Source organism: Octodon degus, unplaced genomic scaffold (assembly GCF_000260255.1).
Source record: "Octodon degus isolate 3935 unplaced genomic scaffold, OctDeg1.0 scaffold00032, whole genome shotgun sequence".
NCBI lineage: Eukaryota > Metazoa > Chordata > Mammalia > Rodentia > Octodontidae > Octodon > Octodon degus.
Window position 1 is genome coordinate 5,703,753 of NW_004524608.1, and position 22,007 is coordinate 5,725,759.

At 52.1% G+C, this 22,007-nt stretch overlaps 3 protein-coding genes across 5 annotated transcripts in view; 1 reads left to right on the plus strand and 2 right to left on the minus strand.

Annotated features, from left to right (window-relative positions):
- Window positions 1-66: 66 nt before the first annotated feature.
- Window positions 67-11,726, plus strand: Tmem140 (transmembrane protein 140). The gene is made up of 2 exons (XM_023713670.1): window positions 67-497; window positions 10,290-11,726. Exon 2 carries the CDS (start codon window positions 10,315-10,317, stop codon window positions 10,870-10,872), a length of 558 nt encoding a protein of 185 aa, XP_023569438.1. The 5' UTR covers window positions 67-497; window positions 10,290-10,314; the 3' UTR covers window positions 10,873-11,726.
- A 110-nt stretch (window positions 11,727-11,836) lies between these two features.
- Window positions 11,837-15,864, minus strand: CUNH7orf49 (chromosome unknown C7orf49 homolog). 3 transcript variants are annotated; one of them, XM_004629967.2, is made up of 4 exons: window positions 15,299-15,864; window positions 14,188-14,375; window positions 13,318-13,393; window positions 11,837-12,457 (listed from the first exon to the last, which is right to left on the minus strand). In XM_004629967.2, exons 2-4 carry the CDS (start codon window positions 14,319-14,321, stop codon window positions 12,167-12,169), a joined length of 501 nt encoding a protein of 166 aa, XP_004630024.2. In that variant the 5' UTR covers window positions 14,322-14,375; window positions 15,299-15,864; the 3' UTR covers window positions 11,837-12,166. The 3 variants fall into 3 exon arrangements, with proteins under 3 accessions (XP_004630024.2, XP_023569439.1, XP_023569441.1); XM_023713671.1 differs by having other exon boundaries at window positions 14,188-14,459; XM_023713673.1 differs by lacking the exon at window positions 15,299-15,864 and adding an exon at window positions 15,211-15,241.
- A 1,784-nt stretch (window positions 15,865-17,648) lies between these two features.
- The window catches only part of Wdr91 (WD repeat domain 91), a 30,589-nt gene continuing 26,230 nt past the window's right edge, over window positions 17,649-22,007 (minus strand). The window contains exons 13-15 of the mRNA XM_004629850.2: window positions 21,597-21,709; window positions 19,661-19,858; window positions 17,649-19,519 (exon numbers count right to left, since the gene is read on the minus strand). Coding sequence (XP_004629907.1) covers window positions 19,355-19,519; window positions 19,661-19,858; window positions 21,597-21,709 — 476 coding nt within the window. The 3' untranslated portion in view covers window positions 17,649-19,354. The remainder of the gene's footprint in view (window positions 19,520-19,660; window positions 19,859-21,596; window positions 21,710-22,007) is intronic.

The following is a 22,007-nucleotide window of genomic DNA, read 5'->3' on the forward strand; positions in this document are numbered from 1 at the left end:
CACCCCCGCGGCTCCTCTGAGCCTGTGGGCTGGGTCTGGAAGGTCCCTCCCACCTGACCGTCCAGGCTGCATTTATCTGGGAGTTTCAGCCCCTGGGAGCTCTAGAGTTCTACCTTTTCTGGAGCCACCATGTAACATAACCTAGGCCCTCACCTGGCTCCAACTCAGCTGGCCCTTGTGGGCAGCCTATTCTGAGGGAACAAGAAGTTGTTTACATTCTTCATTTCTGAAAAGTCACGGGCAACTTAAGAAACGAAAGTAAAATCAGCTGATAGTGACATCAGCACAAATGTACAAAAGCTCAGAGAGCTGTTTACTCAGACGCAACTGCAAATGCAAGCAGGACATCAGGAGCGAGTCCTCTGCTATTCCTCGCTGCCACCCTCCTGCCTGGAGCCTGACCTTAGAGAGCCAGCGACAAGCACACCTCGCCGCCCAGACCTGGCTGCCTGCCCCCACTTCCCATGAGCGTTCCTGTGGCTCTGGCCCTCCTTTTTGTAAGTACCTCTCAGTTGGCCCACATGCCCAACGCCTCCTAAGACAATGCTGTTCTCTTAGGAGTTTGCATTCTAGCAATGGGCACGGGGGTGAAAATGGGCCCTGGGGTGTGCACCCGTCCTCCCGTTCTCCTCCTATGGATCGACCCGCCATCTCCTGCTCCCCCACCCTTCACTCTTCAGCATTACTGAGGGGCTCTGCCTCCAAAATGAGGATGGGAGCCTTGGTAGAATCCACTAGAAACACTCACACAGACTGGGTGCAGCAAAGCCTCTCACGGTCTGTACAAATAAATGTGTGCAGCACTGGAAACGCGATGTCCAGTACGCAGCCCGGCGGGAGCAGGTCACTGACCAGCACCTGTGGAACTGTGACTCAAAGCCACAAAGACATTGTGCGACCTTCTGGTGCACACTGAAGGGGGTCCAAAGAACCTGTGGTTTTGATTCAAACAGTACAGCAGGAGCTAAGAACTCCTCAGAGCCCCGGTTAGAGTATATCATTTCTCTTGCTCTGATGGAACTCCTGGTGGGATTTTAGTTCTCTTGATACAGATCTTTTTTAAATGTAGAATGTTTCACTAATACTTTAATAACGTCCATTATGCTTTTTCACATGTAAGAATCAGAGAGTTTGTTGTGTAGGGAAGAAGTGCATCCCTACTTCTTTCAGAACAATGGAAGTAAGTTTCAGCGTCCTCTTCTCATACTCCAAAAATGCTATTTCAGAGGTTCAGTTATTGTTACATTCAGTTAATAATTTTAAAATATATATCTTTTTTTTTTCAATTTGAGAAATTTTCTCACTGCTCAGCTTTCCCTCTTGGTCCCTCCTTTATGTAATCACAGCTTGTGATTGTCTGTTTTATAAATGTCACTTTTTCATAGCAAATGCCCATAATTCTGGAAATACTTTAATGGGAAAAGAAGAAATAAACAATTGCCTAAAATGTCACCAACCTTAAATACCACAGTGGCATCACATTTTAAATAATTCTTTAGCCTCTTTTCTAGACATTTTTACACTCACATGACAGTATAATTTTATACCTGCTTTTCCTAAAAGCCACAAGTTGTTCTGTCAACTTAATGCGTCATCATTTATTTCTTAAATTGGGAATTCTAGTTGCTTCCCACTTTTTTGCCAAAATAATACTGTGATGCACACGTCTGTATATAAATTGTTTGTTTCATTTCTGATTTCTGCCTAAGGATAAATTCATAAAAGTGAGATTACTAAGTCAAAGAGATATGACTATTAGGGGTAGTTATTTAATATACATTGCCAAAGTACCTCCAAGAAAATTTGCAAAAATTTCAATCTCTGGGAGAAATCCAGCTTTGCCACACTTGAAGTTTATTTAACTACAGATGTGATAAGCAAACACCTAAGTTATAATGCTTGACTGGGCTTCATGGCTGGTTAACCACTTTGCATTCTTTCTTGTCTTAGTTTCTGGCCTATTTTTAAGGAAGTTTAATGTCTTAACTGTTGGCATGAATATTTTGCACTTGGATGTATTTTCGTCATTTAATGTTTGTTGTGCACACATTTTCCATGCTCCTGATGTTTCCTTTGTTTGTTTTTGTTTTTGTTGTTGTTTAGTTTTGTTTGTTGTTGTTGTTGTTGTTGTTGTTTTTGGCAGGACCGGGGATTGAACTCAGGCCCTTGCACTTGCCAGGGAAGTTTATTCTACTGAGCCATCTCCCCGGCCCCTTCCTTTGTACTTTGTGTGAGTGTAGAAACCTGTTTAAGCAGTAAATTCTGTACAAGTTTTATGTGCTTTTCAATCCAAAATATTCTTTCTCATTCTTAAACCAAATGTTTACTTTTTCTACATTTTTTTAATGTTGGTTCTTGAGCCCACGTGAAATTACTTCAGTATGTGGCGTAAGGTGAGCACCTATTTTTGTTTTGTTTTTCTACTTTTTCCAAGAAACTCATCCACTGCCCGATCATTAGTGAGAAACTCTTACAGGCTCAAACCAAATCTCCTTCTGCGAACAGATCTTCCCCAGCCCTTTCATCTAGAATCATTCCTTTTTCATGCCAGATTCTCTTCCTTGCTTCAACGTTTATTTCCTTTCCAAAGCTTTTCAAAACTTGTAATTTTCTCTTTAAAAACGTGTTTGGCGTCGGCTCCTAAGAAGTGTACCAGCTTAGTCAGGGTGGCGTCTGTCTGCCCAGGGTGTCTCTGGCCAGTGCAGGGCCCCTGGTTCAAGAGATTCCCCCCAAATGAGCCATGGGTGGGGTGACAGGTGAGGCTCTGGCCTCCTCCCTGGAGGAGGACCAGCGTCCCCAGAACTGTGGGAGACACAGCGCTGGACAATCTCTGGCACCGCAGATCCTCCATCCACTTCGGCCTGGCCCATCTCCACCTCCCAGAACCACCGGGGCGCAGGCCTCCAGTGAAACCCAAACAAGGCAGTAGCTCCCAGTTTACAGTCATTGTCTCACTTCCAAAGAGTAGTTTTTAATCCCTCACAGTTTCTTATAACGTTTTTTCCTCAGCTTGAGTTATCTTCTGGAGAGATCAACACTGATTAACAACAGAACAATTGAACAGGAGGCATGTCTATTCATAGCACCGTCTAGGCAGCTGTTTCAGTGGCCTGTCATCCACACAGGGGCTTAACCTCACACTTCCGACTCTATATCCCAGTCTTGTGGCGTCGTCCCGTTTCTGCTGCTAAAGCTGCTTGTATTTGCATGGGAGAATTAAGTAGAACTAACACTGCAGCGCCCATAAGATGCTTGGTGGCAGCCACCGCTGAGCACATTGGGCTATCCAGGGCGCTGCCACCTAGCACATCCAAGAGACACTGTCGTCAAAGGAAACAAGACCCATTTCCCTTTCTTCCCTTTTTATTTCTGTGAGAGCCACACCCAGGCCAAGAATACACTGAATCTCAAATGTATTTAGCCACAAAGACTGAAGCCAGGGCTGGTGGCCTCCGCTGACAAACATTTCTCCTGGCTGCCGCGCCAAAGCCTGTGGCTCTGCCTTGGTTCTAGTTTTCCTCCTGGAGCAGCTCCCTCCCTTCGTGCCTCACCCCAGCCCATCTCTGTCACTTTTGCCTCAATTCCCATTTTCTCCCCTGAATCACTGCTTCCTCAGCATGACCAGGGCAGATATGTGCTGCTCTCCGTGGCCCCAGTTTGCAGATATTGTGTCCGTCTCACAACAGAACATGACAGGCGGCACCTTACAGAAAGCCAGTGTGGGGCAGAGGGTGAGATATAACATGCCCAAGGCCACAAGACTCAGAGTGACAGGACAGACCTGAAAGAGGTGAGGGAAGGAGAGGCGTGGCTAACTGCAAAGTCTTCCAGATGAAGGGAACAGCAAGAGACAACCAGGTCCTGATCCTACCTGTGGTTTGGGAAACTAGAGAGAAGCCATTGGGATGGAAGCTAAGTACCCTAAAGAAGCAGAAGAACTGCTGATGTTGCCCTAGAGAAGAGGCCTGGGTAGAGCCACTCTTCCTGGCATCCTGCTCTACTGTAGAGCTAGAACACCTGCTGGGAAGGAAGTAGACATTCCTCACCAGGAAGAATTCAGTCCCCGTCACCACATAGGGACATTCTCTGCCAGCACTCCAATCCTCTCTGCTTCGACACTGAAGGTTGACAGAGCACTTAGCAGACAAGGAATTTCCACTCCAGGGGAAGACTGTTGGGGTGCTCTGCAGGGTGCTGCCCCCTAGGGGAGGAGGCGGAGTCCTGGAGACCACATGGGAATGGCAGCTCACAGAGGTGGTAAACTCGGGTATGTGTAGGGAAACCAAGCAAGGCCAGCTTAGTAAAGTCTGCTTCTTGAATATTGTTAGATATTCAGGTAAGAGTGAATCAGAAGATGAAAACAGAATGGCTTGTTTTATATAAGATGGAGATATAAGATGGAGAGGAAAGACAAGTTTTATTGGATCCTAAATATTGGAATAAGTCTATACTAACTAAAGACCTGATTAGGAGAGTGACAAACAACAAATGGTAGCCAGGCACAGTGACAGATGCCTGTAATCCTAGCATCCTGGGAGGCTTAGGCAGGAGGATTGCAAATTCAAGCCCACCCTGCACGAGTTAGCAACTTTGCCTAGTACAAATGTCTGGGTTCAATCCACCATCTCTCTCACACACACATAAATAGAAGTTATAAATAAGTGTATGATCAGCAGAGTTACACAATGTTCAGCTAATAGATATTTTAGCATGGAGGGAAAAGATTCAACTGTGACTGAAGATGGAGACTGGGACTTTGAACAGACGCACTGTGGACTGTGATAAGATATCTTGAGTCTTCAACTCAAGTGAGTGCTGCTTCAGTATCTTCAGCGAGCAAGCAGCCTTCCCAGTGCCCCTCCGGGCAAGCATGCATAGTCACAGCCAGAGCCTGGACAGAACCAGGCCTGGAACTCACTCACCGCGTCTCAGTCTGGTGTCCAGGTGCACAGGCCAGAGATGTCCTGAGAGCTGCCCGCAGTTGGCCAGAGAAGTGTGTGATGCGCTGACCCTACCTGCCCCTATGACACACCCTCAGGGAAGGTTCCCCCTTAAAGTGAACCTGACAAGAACATAATTTAGAATTAAAAGACACAACGTGCCTCTGATACCCACCATCCCAGCGTCTTTTATTAAGATGATTACCGCAACAAGATGCGTAAATGATCAAACAAATAGCAGGCCACCTCCAACTACTCCGGCATCATCTGCCTTCCATTCCTCTCACTGGGCATCTGCTCCCCTCTGAGCAGGACCCACGCCCTCCTCAGACCTGCCAACCCAGAGCCAACAGTGCCTGTGGCCCAACCCTCACAAAGACCTGGAGTTTTCACTGTATCTCGGGCCAGGGGACCCATGTAGCAAGAGAATTCTGCTTTGCTGTGACAATGAAACGGCCTTTATTACAAGGGACTCACAGTGACAAAAGCTAAAACTCAAAATGCATTTTTTTTTTTGAAAAGAAGAAGAGCAGATAGCATTTTAGAAAGGGAGAAATACAGATTGCTGTCAATCACTTGAAAATGTTAAACGACTAACTCTGAAAAAAAGACAAAAAGAAATAAACTACTAACTCTGAAAGGACACAATAACAACGACTCATCCGTTGTCATCAGAAGACTTAGGAATGTGCAGCTTTACACAGGACGAGATACCTCAGCCTTCGCACATCCTCGGGTAAAATGGCACAGGCCTGAAGTCCCAGCTGTTGTGGACACTGAGGCAGGACGGTAGCTTGAGCCCAGGAGTTGAAGGCCAGCTTGGGTAACTCAGTGAGACCCTCTCTCTAAAACAGAAGCTGGAGGTAAGGAGACAGTCACTCTCTCCAACTGTTAGTGGAAAGGTAAACTGACTCACAAACATATGCACACTGTAGCACTATTTATATTATTAAACAGTGTTATAAAACATAATCTAAGGCCCAGCACTGCAGTGCACCCGATAATCCTAGCGCTGGGAAAGCTGAGGCAAGAGGATGGCTCTGAGTTTGAGGCCATCTACAAAAACTTTACATTACAATGTGGCCGTAGGAAGCCCCTAAGTATACCACTTAGGAAACATTTCTAATGACATTGAGAAATGTTTGGGCTATAATGATGTTGACAAAGTGAAATGTAAACACAGTTATGTAATCCTAATTACCCCATTTTCCTGACTATAAGACCTAGTAGAACATAACCAGTCTTGAAACCATGAGAGCTCAAAAGTGCCAGCCGCGCTAGCCCGTCCCTGCCTCACCCACCACCACAGTCATGCTTGGTAAGGCAGGTGAGCCAGGGATAGGCTGAGGGGGCTGGCATTTTCCATTGCTAGCTTTCAAGGCTGATTACTTTCCATCTAGGTCTTATTTTGAGGGAAGCACTAGGTAAGCAAAACATTAGAGAAGGAAACATAGTCATTTCTATGACTAAAAGTTGTAGGTGATTTTTAATCTTTTCTGTAAAAGTCTTCACATATTTTTCTAATTTCCTGTAGTCAGCATGTATTACTTTATTATAAACAGGAAAACGTTCATCTAAAAATGGCCACACTGACTCAGAGGTCTCCCCCCTGCCCTTTGTGCAGGAAGCCAGACTGTCATTAAAGGGTATGAAAACGCTGACTGCAGTAAGAACGTGATTGCCAGGATTGTTAAAAACCAAACCCAGCTGGGCCTGATGGTGCACACCTATAATCCCAGCATTCAGGAGGCTGAGGCAGGAGTATTACTGTGAGTTCTAGGCCAAGCCTGCTTTACAAAATGAGTTCAAGGCCAAGATGAACTGCATAGTGAAATCCTGTCTCAAATTTAAAAAAAAAAAAAAAACAGGGCAGATTCTTGGGGCAGCAAGTTGTGAGATTTCCAACCAAATGTCCAATACTGTCCCTGCAAAATGTGCTGAGGAAGAAGGGAGGATTCGTTTCTAGCCCTCCTCACCCATGTTGCTAGCGTCTGCTGCATCTCCCCTGGAAGCAGGGGCAGGACAGAGGCACTGGGCTTTGGCAGATGCTGCAGGTCCAGGATCTTGGCTGGAGTGTGGAGAAGATCCAGCACCAGCACAGGGGCCGGGATGTAATTCTGTGTGCAGGCAGGGATGGCAGCAATTAGGGACACCCTTTTCTGCACACACCTTGGTTCTCATTGCATTTTACTTCAGTCCATTCAAACCCTCCAAAGGGTCAGGTGAAAGAAAATGAAGAACTCCAAAACATAAAGGCTCCTTGCATCCAGCTAGGAGCTTGAACACGAGGTGGCCGATGCAACCCCACCTCCTAGGAGCGCGTGGTCAGTTTTGAAAGCTAGCTCTGTCTGCAAGTCAGAAATATTTAATCAATGATTTTATGCATCTAAGTGTAGGAGGACTCGCTCTTTGCCGCATCTCCCGCAAGAATGAAGACCGTTCTTAGCACTCAGACTGTTGACATTCCAGAAAATGTCGACATCACTCTGAAAGGATGCACAGTTATTGTGAAGGGCCCCAGAGGAACCCTATGGAGGGACTTCAGCCACATCAATGTGGAACTGTCTCCTTGGGAAGAAAAAGAAGAGGCTCCAGGTTGACAAATGGTGGAGAATCAGAAAGGAGTTGGCGGCTGTCCGAATGATCTGTAGCCATGTACAGAACGTGATCAAGGGGGTCATGCTGGGCTCCCGTCACAAGATGAGGTCTGTGTGTGCTCCCTTCCCCATCAACGTCGTTATTCAGGAGAATGGGGCTCTTGTCAAAATCTGGAATTTCTTGGGTGAAAAATACATTCGCCAAATTCACATGAGGGCAGGTGTTGCTTGCTCAGTGTCTCAAGCCCAGAAAGATGAGCTCATCCTTGAAGGAAATGACATTGAGCTTGTTTCAAATTCAGCTGCTTTGATCCAGCAAGCCACAAACAGTCAAAAACAAGGATATCAGAAAAATTTTGGATGGTATCTATGTTTCTGAAAAGGGAACAGTTCAGCGGCCAGATGAGGAAGATCCAAGAGTTAATCCAGCTACAGAAACAAGTTTCTGGATTGTAAAGCCAATCTGTGATATTTTAATGAGACAATAAAAGATCTTTATTAAATAGAAAAAAAACAAGCATAAGAGGACTCAAGCCAGATAAAGAGGGGCCACTTAAATAAGGGCCCCGGCACCCATGCCCTTGTTCCCCAGGCAATGTGAACAAGTTCACCATATTGCCCGTGGTAGTGTGAACTGGCCTTTGCCCTCTGGCAATCAGTGTCACATGCCAAAATGCCCAGACCATTAAAAATGCAAGCACAGGCTTTTACAAAATTTGTTTAAATTATAAAATCATACAAAACATGTCGGGACTCTGTCCATACTGTGCGCTGGATTGGTCACTTGTCATCATGTCAGTCTAGCAACAAGTAACTAAGGCATGGTTTGGTCATGATAGATCCTTCTGTGGCAAGGCTTGTTGCCTTAAAGGTCTCCAAACTCCTTTCAAACAAGGGTCTTCTGCCTCTTGGTCCTCAAAGCCTTTACTCTCCACTCCCTGCTTCCATGTCTGTGTCCCCACAGAGCTGCTCAGGCTGGGGGAGCCACTGCAGGGCCAGGCATTGGCCACATATCCCAGGACCCCTCTGTCCTAATGGGCTCTGCTCATCCCCAGCCACCATGCCCATGCGAGGCCACTGAGAAATTTCTGTTCTTGTGGCTGGCGCAGACTGGGGCCTGTGGATGCTCTATCTCTCCTCCTCTCCTCTCTCTTCCTGGCTTATGCTGTTCTCCCCACTTGGTCTCTTTCTATCCCATAACCCACTGTGTGTCAGGAGTCAGGCCAACCTCCAGCCAGCTGTGAGAAGGCGGCGCTGTTGGGCAGGGTCCCCAAGAAGCTGGCCCACAGTGTCCTCACCAGGGCCACCAAGGGCCATACTTCATGTCACTGTTGAGCCCCACCCGACATCCCAGAGCGAGGCTCACTCGGTGTCTCCAGTCCAGTGCCTGTGTCGCACAAGGCTGAGCTCTGGGTTCCTGGCCATCCCCACATGAGCAGCTGTTTTATTCCTACCAGAAAATACATACAGATGAAGGCACGGGGCACACACTACTGCTTCAGAGGCCAATCTGAGGAAAACACTTCTGTGTAAAAAAAGTAGATTTTTTTTTTAATAATGAGAGTGTAAGAAACAGGCACACATACACACACCTGGAAGGTGTGCAGCGAGCACGTTCACACTGCCCTTGACCCAGCAGCTGGGACTGCAGAGCCGTAACCTTTGAAACAATCACATTCCAGATAGGCAGGCTGCTTCCTTGTGGCAAGGGTGGCAAAAGGAACCGACTTGTCAGCAAACAGTGCAGTGACCATGACACAGAATATTACGCAAGTGCCAACCAAGCTTTTGAAGAATATTTAACAGCTTTGGGAAAATGTTCACAATATTCAGTGAAAACAGCATCATGTTCAATACTATGATTATCTGAAAATATGCCAGCACGTAAGAAAAATATTACGTGCATGGTGAGAGAGAAGGGTCTTACTTCTTTAACAGCTTTGGGGATGGCACCTGGGGCCTCAAACACACTAGACAAAACCTGTACCCCGAGCTGCATCTCCAGCCATTTTTATTTTGAAACATCGCTCACTAAATTGCCTGGCTGGCCTTGAACCTGCTATTCTACTGCCTCTGAGCAGCTGGAGTTGCAGGTATGCGCCATGCTTAAAAATCTCCCCCACTATCCATTCGGCGGAATTATTTCGAGAATTGACATTTAAAATGCAATGCATGCTACTATGTGATTACACTCCGGGTGATGACCTGTTTGTCCCACAATGACCCTGAGAGAAGCAGATGACAACCTGGCAGTGGCCAGCCCAGGTTCAGGGTCCACTGAACTGCAGAGCCTTGAAAACAGTGGCGCTGCCCAGCACAGGGCGGGCTGCACTTGACTGACAGGTGGCCCCCAGGAGCCCCTCCTGTAACTCTCCCAGCGGGGGGATGGGAGGTCATGGTGGCTATGGTGAGCCCTGTGGTCCCACCAGGGCTGCCGCACCTTCTTCTGCCTTCAGGGCCCCCAACAGGGAATCTTGTCCTTCGCCTTGGTGGTGAGACTCTGAGAAAAACCCTCAGACACTGAATGCGGCTGTGCTTGGGCTGCAGCAGGGCCATCAGCCCAGGGAACCCTCATTTGGAACTCAGAAGTGGTCCTGACTGCAGACCACCAGCGGTGGGGGGCGGGGGAGAGGGTGGAGTAGGCGGAGTCTTCCTTGGCTGTTTAATGCAGTGCCAGGAAAAGGATGCTGGGAGCAGAAGCTGGGAAAGAGGGGGGCAGAGTTCAAGACTCACTGATGTGACTTCCCCACAGGTCCCCCACAAAGGACAGGAGAGAGATGGCTGCCTCCAGGGCGTGGCGGGGTGAGCACTTGCCCTTCATGGGGATCATGACCCTCATGGCTGTGGTCATCGCCCTGCTGTTCTATGCCCTCCTCTGGAAGGCCGGCAACCTCGCGGAGCTGCCCAGCCTCAGAATTGGCTTCTACAACTTCTGCCTGTGGGATGAGGACAGTAGCTCCCTGCGGTGTCACCAGTTCCCGGAGCTAGAGGCCCTGGGGGTGCCTCGGCTGGGCCTGGCCCTGGCCAGGCTTGGCGCATATGGAGCACTGGTGTTCATACTCTTTGTCCCGCTGCCTCTCATCGTCGCCCAGTGCAAAGGCAACCAGGGCGAGTGGCAGCTGGCGGTGCTGCTGCTGGCCGTGTCCTCCATGATGCTGGCCAGTGGGCTGGGCCTCCTTCTGTACTACGCGTGGAAGTGGGTCAGGCTCTCCCTCCTGGGGCCTGGCTTCCTAGCTCTGGTCCTGGCCCAAGCCTTACTCATCCTGCTGCTCAGGGTCACAGTTATGCTCCATCCAAGGACCAAGATGGACAAGAGCAAGCCTGAGATCTGCTAGTCCCATCTACTGGCAGAGACGACTGCAAGGCTTCATCCCAGCATCCAAGCAGGTGCCGGAGAGGCATGAGCTGGCCCTTCCTCCCTCACGATTCATAGCTAATGCTGACCACGAGCTTCAACAGACGGGGCCTCCGTGAAGCACGTGGAGTCTCACGTCAAGGAACAGATCAGTCAGGGTGGCGGGGCACCCACAGTTTCTTAGAGTAGGATTCTGTCTTTCCAAGGACACTCTAAAGCCATGCAACTGTCACGTGGATTCTTGCTTTAATTAACGTACCTGAGCAATTCCTGCTCTAAACTCAGGATGAGAGAGAGAGAGGAGGGGGTCCATCATGGGGTTGATTTCCAGGCTGATCAGCCAGATCACCAAACCAGAGCCCAGTAAAGGTTGACAGCAACAAAGGGGACCACGCTGAGAGCACTTAGCGTCTCCAGGCCCTGGTTAGCAAGTGCCCGCTCCTGCTCTGTGCCAAGTGGATGTGTGAGCGGTTCCCAAAGGCCCAAGAATGCCCTGGAGGGATCCAGTGGAGATGCATGGGGCATGAAGAGATGCCCCATGGCCTTGAAGCATTCCCTAAAAAGGTCCCTGGGCTGGAAGCAGGTAGCACAGGGGTCAGCCAGCCAACTCCTACTGCTGTGCAACCCAGGAGTTCGGGAAAGGTCATCCCAATTCTTTGGCAGAAAAGGGGAACTGGACTGAATGGTTCCCCTCCGTTCTCCACTCAGAACCAAAAGGACAGAAATTTAACTACTCATGTAATGGGGGAGTTTGTATTTTTTTTCAGCATTTACATATTAGAATGACTTCTTTATTCTCTGCGTCAAAAGCCATACTAAAAAGACAAACGTGGACTCTGGTGTGGTCTTTTGTCTGTGCTCTGTGCTCTGTTCCTGTCCCACTCCCACTTCCCAGGAAGAAGGTGGCAGCAGGGGAGGCCTGTCCAACCAGAGCCTGGTGCTCCTGACAGATGACCGCCTGGGTGGGGACGGAGGCTTCCCGAGATGGCGCTGAGTGAAGGCTGCACATCCCAGCATGCTGAAGAGTGGCGGGCTGTCGCTGGTTCCAGTAAGCTGAGCTCCACAGCCTCGTTTCCCCTGGAACCTGGTAGCTTCACACAACAAATGCCTGGGATTCTAGATCCATTAGGCCACGAGTGGGCACAGCTCAGGAGTCCCCAAGATGCGGAGCATCATCCAGGCTTCTGAGCTAAGATGACCCAGCCAGGTCTGGCTCAGCAGCCCCGGCTGTGCCTGGCTTCACTCAGCAGAAAGCCCAACAGTCAGCTCATCCCTTAGCTGAAAAATATCTCCTTGACGTACTTGAACACATCGTCCTTCTCCTCCTCTTCCTCCTCCTCCTCCTCTTCCTCTTCCTGCTCAGGGTTTCTGCTACAGGCAGAGGTGGAAGTCCCTGGCCTCTGGGTAGGACTAAGGCTCAGGGCAGGACTGTCATTCCCACTATCCTCTTCCCCACTGTTACCACCAGAACTCGTGTGAGGAGACCAGGGGCCGGTGCGGCAGAGCTCAGGCTTCTCAGAGCTCCCCCCAGCCAGCTTTTCCTGTGGCTTCTCCCATCTGCGGCCCTGTGGAACAGGGCAAAGGGTAGGGTCAGTGCAGGAGCTCATTTCCCCAAGTTCTGGTTGGCCTATCAGTGACCCAGGACACAGCCAAAGCCACCACAAAGCCAGCGGGTATTTGGGCCAGATACTGCTCCCAGCCCACAATAACACCCTCTCCTCACCCTACACAAAGCCCTCAGGCTCTTGAAGAAATCAGGACTCGATAGGGAGAGAAACAGCCATAGATGGAAGGAACAGCTGAGTACAGAGAAAAAGAGACCAATGGGGAAAAGTAGCTGGAAAGGCAGAGAGAGAATGGAAGGGGCCCAGAGTACAAAACGTGCTGCGGGCCCAAGGCCCCTCCCAGAACAAAGCCAAGCCCAGGTGTCGCAGCTTCGTAGGAATAACAGCTGCAGATTACTACACCACAGGGCCACTGTGAGGGTTCATGAGGTAACAGACTGCATGCAAGCCTCTGGCAAACTAGAAAGTCCCACACACCCCTGAGGAGGTACAACTGTTATACCCCAGGAAGTGAGGACACTCAAGAGTTCTGCGAAGGAGACAGCATCTCCCCCTGCAAGGCCCCTTCTGAGAACACGACTTCACACCGTCACCCCAAACAGAAAGCACCCTACTCCTCACACCCACTCCCTGGCCAGGACCCAGCCCCAAAGAGTCACTTCACAGGCCTCACCCCATGTGGTAAGAGCTCAGGGCAGCAGGAATGGGAGAGCAGGCCAGGGCTGCTGAAGGCGTGGGCTGACCTGATACGAGGCCCTACCTAGGCAGTTTGAGGTGCCACTCCTGTGATGGTGACCACAGGCTGGTTTTCCCTGTGAAGTTTCAACCACTCTAGTGAAGAAGCAACTCAGAGACTTTACCTCAAGCAAGATCCCCAAGGCTGTGTCCACCATCTCTGCTTCATTCATGCAGTACACGGTCTTCACTGCAAGGCAACTGAAAAACACAAAGCCATGGATGGACAGGGACAGAGGGTGTCAGGCCTCATGAGGAGAAAGGGGGTAAGAACATAGGGGCCCAGAAGCCCAGCCTTCCCGCCAAAGACAGCACAGCCACATCTGTTGGCCTCCCCAAGGCACAAACATGACTTAGCCCCTGTTGCCTGGTATGGGCATGGGGTTTCCCACCCTCCACAGGGTTCTGGGTCTAGGCGTGACAGACAGCTGGCTGCTGAGAGTTGCCAGTGAAACACACATTGGGAGCGAGAACAGATACAGGCCAGCAGACTGAGATGGCACACTGGACAGATGACAGACCTGCACTGGGGCACAGGAGGAGTCCAAGGAGGTGCCATGGGCCTGGAGCCCTGCTCAGGACAGCAGCAGGGGTGCCCCCTCCTACTCGAAGCTGCAGCCCAAGACCCTCTTCTGCCCATTATCACTCCAATGAACCTGCCCACAGCTTCTGACTTCATGCTGTTCCACTTCTGCCCCAGTGCTGACCAGGGCAGTCCGCTGCTAGTCCACTGATTTGCCCACTTGATGTCAGGTTTTATTACATTTTGGACAACTGGCACAGTTGTGGCTTGGCCAACTGCAGAACCCACTTGGCCGCCAAGAACTCGTTTGGTCCACTGTCTGTGCTAACTGGGCTGGCAGAGGCACAGGTGGGAGCCTCTCTGCAAGGGACAATGCTTCTCACCTGCGAAGAGCTCAAGGGCAAGTCTCAGTGGACACCGCTGGGTCCCCTCCCAGTCCTCCCCCAAGTCCCCTGGCCAGAGCTTGTCCCACCTCGCTGCCTTTGCCGGCTCCACTGTCCTCCTCCTTTTGGAGGTCTTCATTGGCACAGTCCTCTTCTCAGCCACCTGGGCTGTCATCCATGAGGGAAGGATCCTCTTTTTGGTCTCAGATGTTGATGTTTCCATCTCTGTGGTTTCCCACAAAGTGGAGTCTGTCCCCAGGCTTACTGAGTGGCTTGCCTGAGTAAGACAGCAAATCACACTTTCTCATCACACCAGCAGCTAGAGGCCTAGGTGTGCCAAGTGGGAGCCAACCCTTGACACCTACAAAGAAGAGGAAAGTGGTGTGCCCACAACCAGCAACCTCCGGTCACCAGCCACCAGTCCTGGTCATGTGGGCCAGGCCAAAGGCAGCCGGGCTAGCAGGGCCCTACAGGTGGGGATGGGTCAGGGAGACAAAGCCACTGCCGGGTGCTCCACAGGAAACAAATGCTTCCCAAAAGCTACTGTCCCCTGGGGTAGCATTCCCAGGCAGCAGAGCTCTGGCAGTGTCCCCTCTCTTCAGCTGCTACTGTCCTTAGGCAGCCCAGTCAACCCCACTCCCAAATCACAGCCCAGAATGTTTCTCTCATCTGCCCACCCAGCCCCTGCATATAACTGGGTCCCAGGAACCCAATGCCACCAGTCCGGGCAAGTGCCCCTGGCCAGTCCCTTCCCCCTCCACCTGATTGATGATGCTTGACCTGCCAGGGGGGCCAGGAAACCTAATGTGCCTGGCTGCCCGGATGCGCAGCATCCAGAACCCTTCCCCTCCCAAGACACGGAACTTGGCCTCTTCCTCCTTCCTCAGCCTTCAGGGCTGAGCTGAGTGCGCACCCAGTGCAGGGGCTGAGCCTCAGCCTCACGCTTAACAATCACCCGGAAGGAAGGCCCAGCCTGGAACATCTTGCCCAGACGAAGGAGTAAGAAATCCTCAGAATTTGGTGACCGTTCATGGCTCGTCCCTGAACGCTGCTTAGAATTTAAGGAAAGTCAGAGAGAGCATCATCGTAATCTGCCCAGCCAGAGAACAGACCTTGGCCACTGTCCTTTTGTTTCTGTGGAATTCGGCCACGGGTAAGGCATTGCTACCATCTAGTGGGCGGGCACACAGCGCCACCTACCTGGGATAGACCTTTATTGCAGCCGGAGGTGCAGAGCCTACGTCCATTTCACGCAGGAGGAACTGAGAGCTAAACTTGCACAAGGTCACAGAATCCGTTGTGGTGGTCCACGCCTGTAATCTCAGCTATCCAGGAGGCTGAGGCAGGAGGTGGGCAAATTCAAACCCAGCTCGGCAACCACTCTAGGGCAGCTCCTGTTCAAAACACAAAGTAAAAAGGGCCGCGGCGGCAGCTCAGTACGCAGGCCCTGGGTTCAAGCCCCCGAATCTCCACCCCCGAAGCTGGTACTCGGCCACGCGGCACGGCGCTGGGCCCCGCAGACGGCAAAGCCGGAGATGCCCTGAGCTCCAAGCAAGACGCAGGCCTGCAAACCCGGGGCTCCCCGCGCCGCGCATACCCGCCGCTCGCACGCGTAGGCTCAGCCCCGCGCCCAAACCGGATCCGGCTGCGCCGCCGACTCGCCTCCGGGAAGCCGCTCCGACAGTCCAAACGGCCTGCTGCGCCTGGCTGTATACAACCTCCACTCTTCCGCTCGGGCTCGGCGGGGCCCGGGCGCCCCCTGCAGGCAGCGCTGTGTCATGTCCCCTTGTTGGCGTCTTTTCCTGCCGGCTTTTCTTTGCTGGGGGTGGAACCCAGGGCTCTTGCACTGAGCTCCGTCCTCAGCTCTCCTCTATTTTTTGAGACAGGGTCTCGCTGAATCATTGAAATTGCGCGGGCTGAGTTCGAACTCCTGCCTCAGGCTCGCAGTGGAATTACAGGGGTGCAGCTGGAAGCCGGCTCTTAACTAGAGCTGCAGATGCCAGAGAGAAGGAGCCGGCTTTACCAGATCCCTGGCCAGCAATTAGGGGAAGGGACAGGCTCTCCGTTAGCAACTCGGTCGGGGAGCCCCCAGGAGCTGAGGTCAGCAGCGTTCCCCTTCTGCACCGTGCAGTTCTGCACTGGGAACCGGGAAATCGCACTCGAGGCTCAAAGCACGCAAGAGGGACCCGGAAAGAAGTCCCTAGAGGGCAGGGACGCGACTGGAGACGTCCCAGAGGAGCCCTTCCCTGGCACTCCCAGGTCCAGGGGTGACCAGAGCTGGCGGGCAGGGTCCGTTCGGTGCCGAGTCAGGGTACAGCGGGTCAGCAGCTGTCGGAGCGTCCCTGCCCGCGGAGCACCTTCCTTGCTCTTGCAAACCCTGCTCCTCAAACCGGGGCGAAGTTCAATCAGCGTGAGCGTGGGGCCAAGTCTGCAGGCCCCTGCTGTCCAGGACTACCATGAAGGTGCGTGAAGTATCGCACTCACGTACACGGTGAGCCCAGACAAGTCTCAGGGGCCGAGGGTTGGCACGGGACCCCTCTGTGCATAGACAGGCGAACACTCAAACACTCGGTATTAGTGGGACTGATGTCATCTGCACAAGGATGCCCAGGGCAGTGCTGGGGACCGCAGCCTGACCCTGAACAGGAAGACGTACAGGCGGAAGGCTCCTAGCCCGAGGTCTCCACAGCCCTAGGGCTTCTCAGAGGTGAGGGGGGGAGTCTTCCCCCCCCCCCAGTACTGGGCATTGAACGGATGGGCAAGTCTTAATTCCAAGAAAAAAGGAAGGGGTTGGGGTAAGAGGAGGGGAAGGAAAAAGGAAAGGAATCCAAAGACAGAAAAAGTAAACTTACTCCGAAGGCTACCATGGAAACCACTTCAAGGCAGCTAACCTACTTTGGATAACCTAAGATTAATCATACTAAAACAAATGTTTGCCAGGCATGGTAGTGCATGCCTATAATCTTGAGGTAGGAAGATTCTTGTGAGTTTGAGACCAGCCTGGGCTACAAAGTGAGCTCAAGGCCAACCTGAACTGCACAGCATGAGCCTGTCTCAAAAACGAAAAAAATAAAAATAAAAATGAATGTGTTCCTCTGTGATTGTAGTTCACTGGTAAAGCTCTTGCCTAACACCCATGGGCCCTAGGTTCAATCCCTAGCATCTCACAATTTAGTAATTATTTTAGAAAAGAAAGTAAATGAGGCCCAAGGGCAAGAAACCCGAGTGTCTGCATAAGATGCCTTGTTGCAAGCCAGGCCTGGTGGTCACACCTGTAATCCCAGCTCTGGGAGGCTGAGGCAGGAGGAAGCTTGGCACTTCTGAGGTAGCGAGATCCTGTGTCAAAACAGAAAATGAAAAAAGGGCTGGGGATGTAGCTTAATGTGAAGGTAGTTCAATCCCAAGGAGGAAGAGGTCCTAGGCAGAGGTAAGGGACCAAGCTGTGACATTTGTATGTACCAGAACCAATACCTATAGCATTGGGATTTTAACATTTTTAAATCGACAGACAAGATGTTATGTGTTTATTGTGTGAGGTAACACGATTCACCATCCTGAGCCAGTCCACACTATGGATGCTGTACCTTCAGGCATCGGTGGAGCCCTGGTCATGTGAATCCCACACCAAGGGGCTGGATTTGGGTCTGAGCCTGAGCCTGCAGGAAGTGCCAGCTGGTGCCTGAGGGAGAGAACCGGAAATGCATCTGCCTGGCTGATCTGCGCCGCGCAAGTATGCAGGGGGAACCGAGGCTTCGCCTGCCTCAGTCCTGTTACCTCAGATGACAGAGGAGGGAGCTGCTTGGGCTCTTGGGGGGATGGCAAGTACGCACCCCGAGGGAGAGGTGGAATTCTTCACACCGCAGCCGAAGAGGAGCTCTGCTGGGGGGTGGGGGCAGGGAAGACCAGGGTTTTGAGGATTCCCGTGTAGCTGGCTGTGGGCACTATGGTGAAGGAACGAGCCGAGCCGTGACACAGAGAAACAGAGTAGGTGACCTCACACCTCTCAGCCCAAAGGAGAGGTGGAAGCCCTGGGGGAAGGCCGCTCGGCTCCCTGGGTGGGATGGGCGGGGCCACTATTTCAGAGTTCAGGTGGGAGAGCTCAGGTGGAGACGACCGGGTTTTCTTCCCTTGAGAGGCACACGGGATTGGAAATGGACAACTACCTACTGCTCAGGCCTCACCCACACATTAAGTCCTCATCACCTTCCTCAGTCCTAGTGGAAGGCAGCCACGGCCTTTAAGACCCCAGTGTTTTCCCCAGAGTAGGTGCCCAGGGGTGCCCCAGGCCAGCCCTGTGCTCTAAGTGACGGTTGTGGGCAGCTGGAGGGAGCAGTGGCACTCTGGGCAAGCTACAATCACCCTGCCAGTGTGGGAACCCCAGGCCAAGGTCCTCCAATCCCATGGTGCCTGCTGTCTCCACTGTGGAACTCAAGAGGGACATGCTGGTGGCTCCCAACTGTGGGGAATCTGCCTCTTCAGGGTGCCTGATCAGGGACAGGGTGCAGGCCTCGGGCAGGGGTATGGATCTAGCCAGCACAGGCTCAGCTCAGGTACAAGAGCAGGCGGGCAATCCCTGTGCCTACCAGAAAATCTGGCCACTGCTGACCATCGTGACACTGACCAGCAGAGGGCACAGGCAGTGCGCATCATTTGGCCCCACTGAGGCCAAGAGGATGAAGAGCCACCCAGAGAGGGACACTAGGAACAGCAGGTATCTGATAGCAAGAAGCAGCCATCAGCAGAGGCTTTAGCCCCCACACCATCCTGAGAGGCTTCTGTCACAAATGCCAGCACCTCTGGTAGTCAGGATATCCAGGTCTTGGTTGGAGCCTGGCAGAAACACAGCACACTGTAGGCCCCGCATCTTCCCTCAGCAAAGCCCTAGGGAACTGTTGGGCACAAAACAGGCAGAGTTGATGGGGAAGGAAGGCCACAGCTGGCGGTCACAGGGCAGAGGACACACACGTCCTCTGAAGGGACACCAGCAGATGGCAAGAGCATTCTCTTTTATAGAAAAAGAAGACAAAGAGCAAATATACACAGAATACTATCACTCTCCTCAGCCCGCACAGCACCCTTCCTTGTCCCTGAGCTTTCCTTCTGGTCTCTGGGAAGCACATGCCACCCACTGAGCACCTTCCCAAGAGGCTCCTGTCGCAGTCACTGCAGCACACAGTCTTTCCCTGCAGACTCGCTGCACCGGCAGGGGCCAGCAGTGGGTGTTCTGCACTGGTTCCGGAGTGCCTTGGCCACCTGTCAGAGCTTGTGGGCAAGTAGGGTGGTCAGCTTGACCTTGCCGTCCATGGAGGCAGTGAGGCAGGTCCCGCAGTCCATAGCAGTGCTCCAGTCCACAGTGACCACAGGCGCCCGGTGGCCACCCAGGCTCAAGCAGCTCTCCAGGACCTTCTCATCACCACCCAGCTGCAAGAGGCCAGAAGAGAGGGCACGGCATCAGCAGCAGCGCACACGGACATGGCCGCTGCCTGTCCTGTCAAAGGCCTTGCGGGGCGGCCCAGGCACAGGCCACAGGGAGGAGCCTCCGCCCCAATTCCACCCAGTTACCTTGTAGATGACGCCCCCCGTGGCAGAACACGTCAGCATGTAGTTGCCCTCCGAGTCAAAAGCAAAGAGCCGGCCCCTGGGGACTTGCACCTGCTTGTAGCCGCTGTAACCAGACAGCACAAAGGGGCCGGTGGCGTCCGAGGGGAGGCTGTACTCAGACACCTTCAGGCCGCTCTTGTGGATGTTCCACTGGATGAACTGCAGACACAGGTACAAAAGAGTGCGAGCTCAGCCAGGGCCAGCGTGGAGGACACGTCCGCCAGGACACGGAGCACCCAGGGCAGGACTGGAGCAACCCCTCCCTCTGCCACAGCCAACAGCCCAGAGGTAGCTCCAGAGGCAGAATAGGGGCTGGGGGAGATAGTCACAGGCCACCCCAAGTCCCATCTCTTGGCAACATAATGTTTTTCAGGAAGAAAATCTACAAAAATGGTCAGGAACCTCATTTCAAAGTCCAAATCTTCCCTCCCACTCTGCTCTGACCTAGAAGGGAAAAACTGTAGGTAGCCAGCTTTGCCTGATGCCTGGGCTCCCAGCACAGGGGGCACCAAGTGCGTGCTGTTATCAGAGCTCTGACTGAGGACAAATTCCAAATCCACTGCCAGCACCTCGGGGGTGCACACCACACCCTTCACTGACCATCCTGTGTCGGATTGCTCAGTCTGCCCCCTGGCCAAACCACCTGGTTATAACCACCTCTGGGCTGGGAATCCTAGCCACACGGACAAGAAGCTAAGCTTTAAAGCCCCTTCCTACAGTTTCCACCTGAGGAACTGAAGCCGAGCACAGTGGTACACTCCTAGCACCCTATCTGTTTACAAGGCTGAGGCAAGAAGATCATTTGAGCGTAGGAGTTTGAGGCCAGCCTGAGCAACAAATGGAAGGCTCAAAAATAACTGACCTAGAAATCACTGCTTTCATTACAGAATACAGGTAGTTGCTATAAAATTAAGACCTAACTGGAAAGTAAGCCCTAGCATGATTTTTCTCAATGCTCTTAACATATGTCTTATTCCAAAAATTAAGCCCCAGTCAAGGTCAGCCAGACGGATGCATTTAGTATGTCTGCTGCAACACACAATGGGCATACTGAATTATAAAATACTTACAAAATTAACATAAATGCTGACATTAATACTTAAATACTAGAAGTTATAATTATTTGTAAATACCTAAGCAGGCCCCTTAGGGTGAGAGGTAAATGCTGATGTAAACAGATGAACTCATGCCTTATGACCCGTCAGAGCCAGCCTCAAGGCATGGGTACCGTGCACACCGACAACAGGGGGACACGGCTGTGGCTAACATGACTCCTCATGACCAGGGACGTTGCGTGCTGCACGGCGTACTACGAGCAGGCTGCATGGACGGGATGTGCTCATTTAAGGACAGCTCTGCTGTTGGACATAAGACATTGGGGCCATGGGTTCTATGGGAAGTGAAGTCCCAAGAAATTCAGGCTGGAATTCAGGGTTGGGAGCATTATATGACGACGTTCCACAGGGGAAACACAGAAGTATCAAACCCCAGAAGCTCAGGAAGGCACAGGGGACAGGTGAGGTCCCCTCACCACTGCCCACTGCAGCTCCCTTCCAAGGCAGCTGTGATTCCCACTCCCTCCCACAAGCTTCCAGGGAGGGGCTCCCCGAGGACACTTCCTTCTCCCTGCAGGGGTGCGGCCTCCTTCCTGCTCCTTCAGACTGTTGAGCCTCTGGGAGGTCTGTCCACAGCCCCTCCACACACTGTGCACCCACGGAGCTCACAGGGCCACACCATTGCCAAGCTCGCCAAACTGTATCCTGGCCCCAAACACAGGCTGGCAGTTTTGGTCCCTAGTTTTACAGGCCAGCTGTCTTGGCTTGGTCTCTTTCCGGACAGAGGGCAGAGGCCCCATGGCCAGGTCTACCGCCAGCCCCACTAGCTCTGCCACACCTACCTTGCCATCCTCGCCGATGCTGTACACAGCGTTCTCGTCGTAGCTGAACTCCACAGAATAGACCTCCCCACAGTGGGCCCTCCAGCTCAGGGCGCACTCATGCTGCTGCATGTCTGAAGGGAGAGGATGCCGCTAAGATCATGCCCTGGTACCTCAGGGGGCACTGCCACACCTGAGGCTCCCCCATACCTCCAACAGTGCCCCCAGGTCAGGCTGCCTGGAGCTGAGGAAGCAGCTTCCTTCACTGGACACAGCAAGGCTTGGAATCCCTAAGGGCGCTGGAGCTCATCTGGGGAGCCCCTGAGAGCAGGAGTGCACAGGGGCCCTTCCTCCAAGTCCCCTAAGAAACCCTGGGCAGTCGTCAAGGAGCCTCTGTCCCATCTTAGACCCTGGAGATGTCTCCCTGGGGAC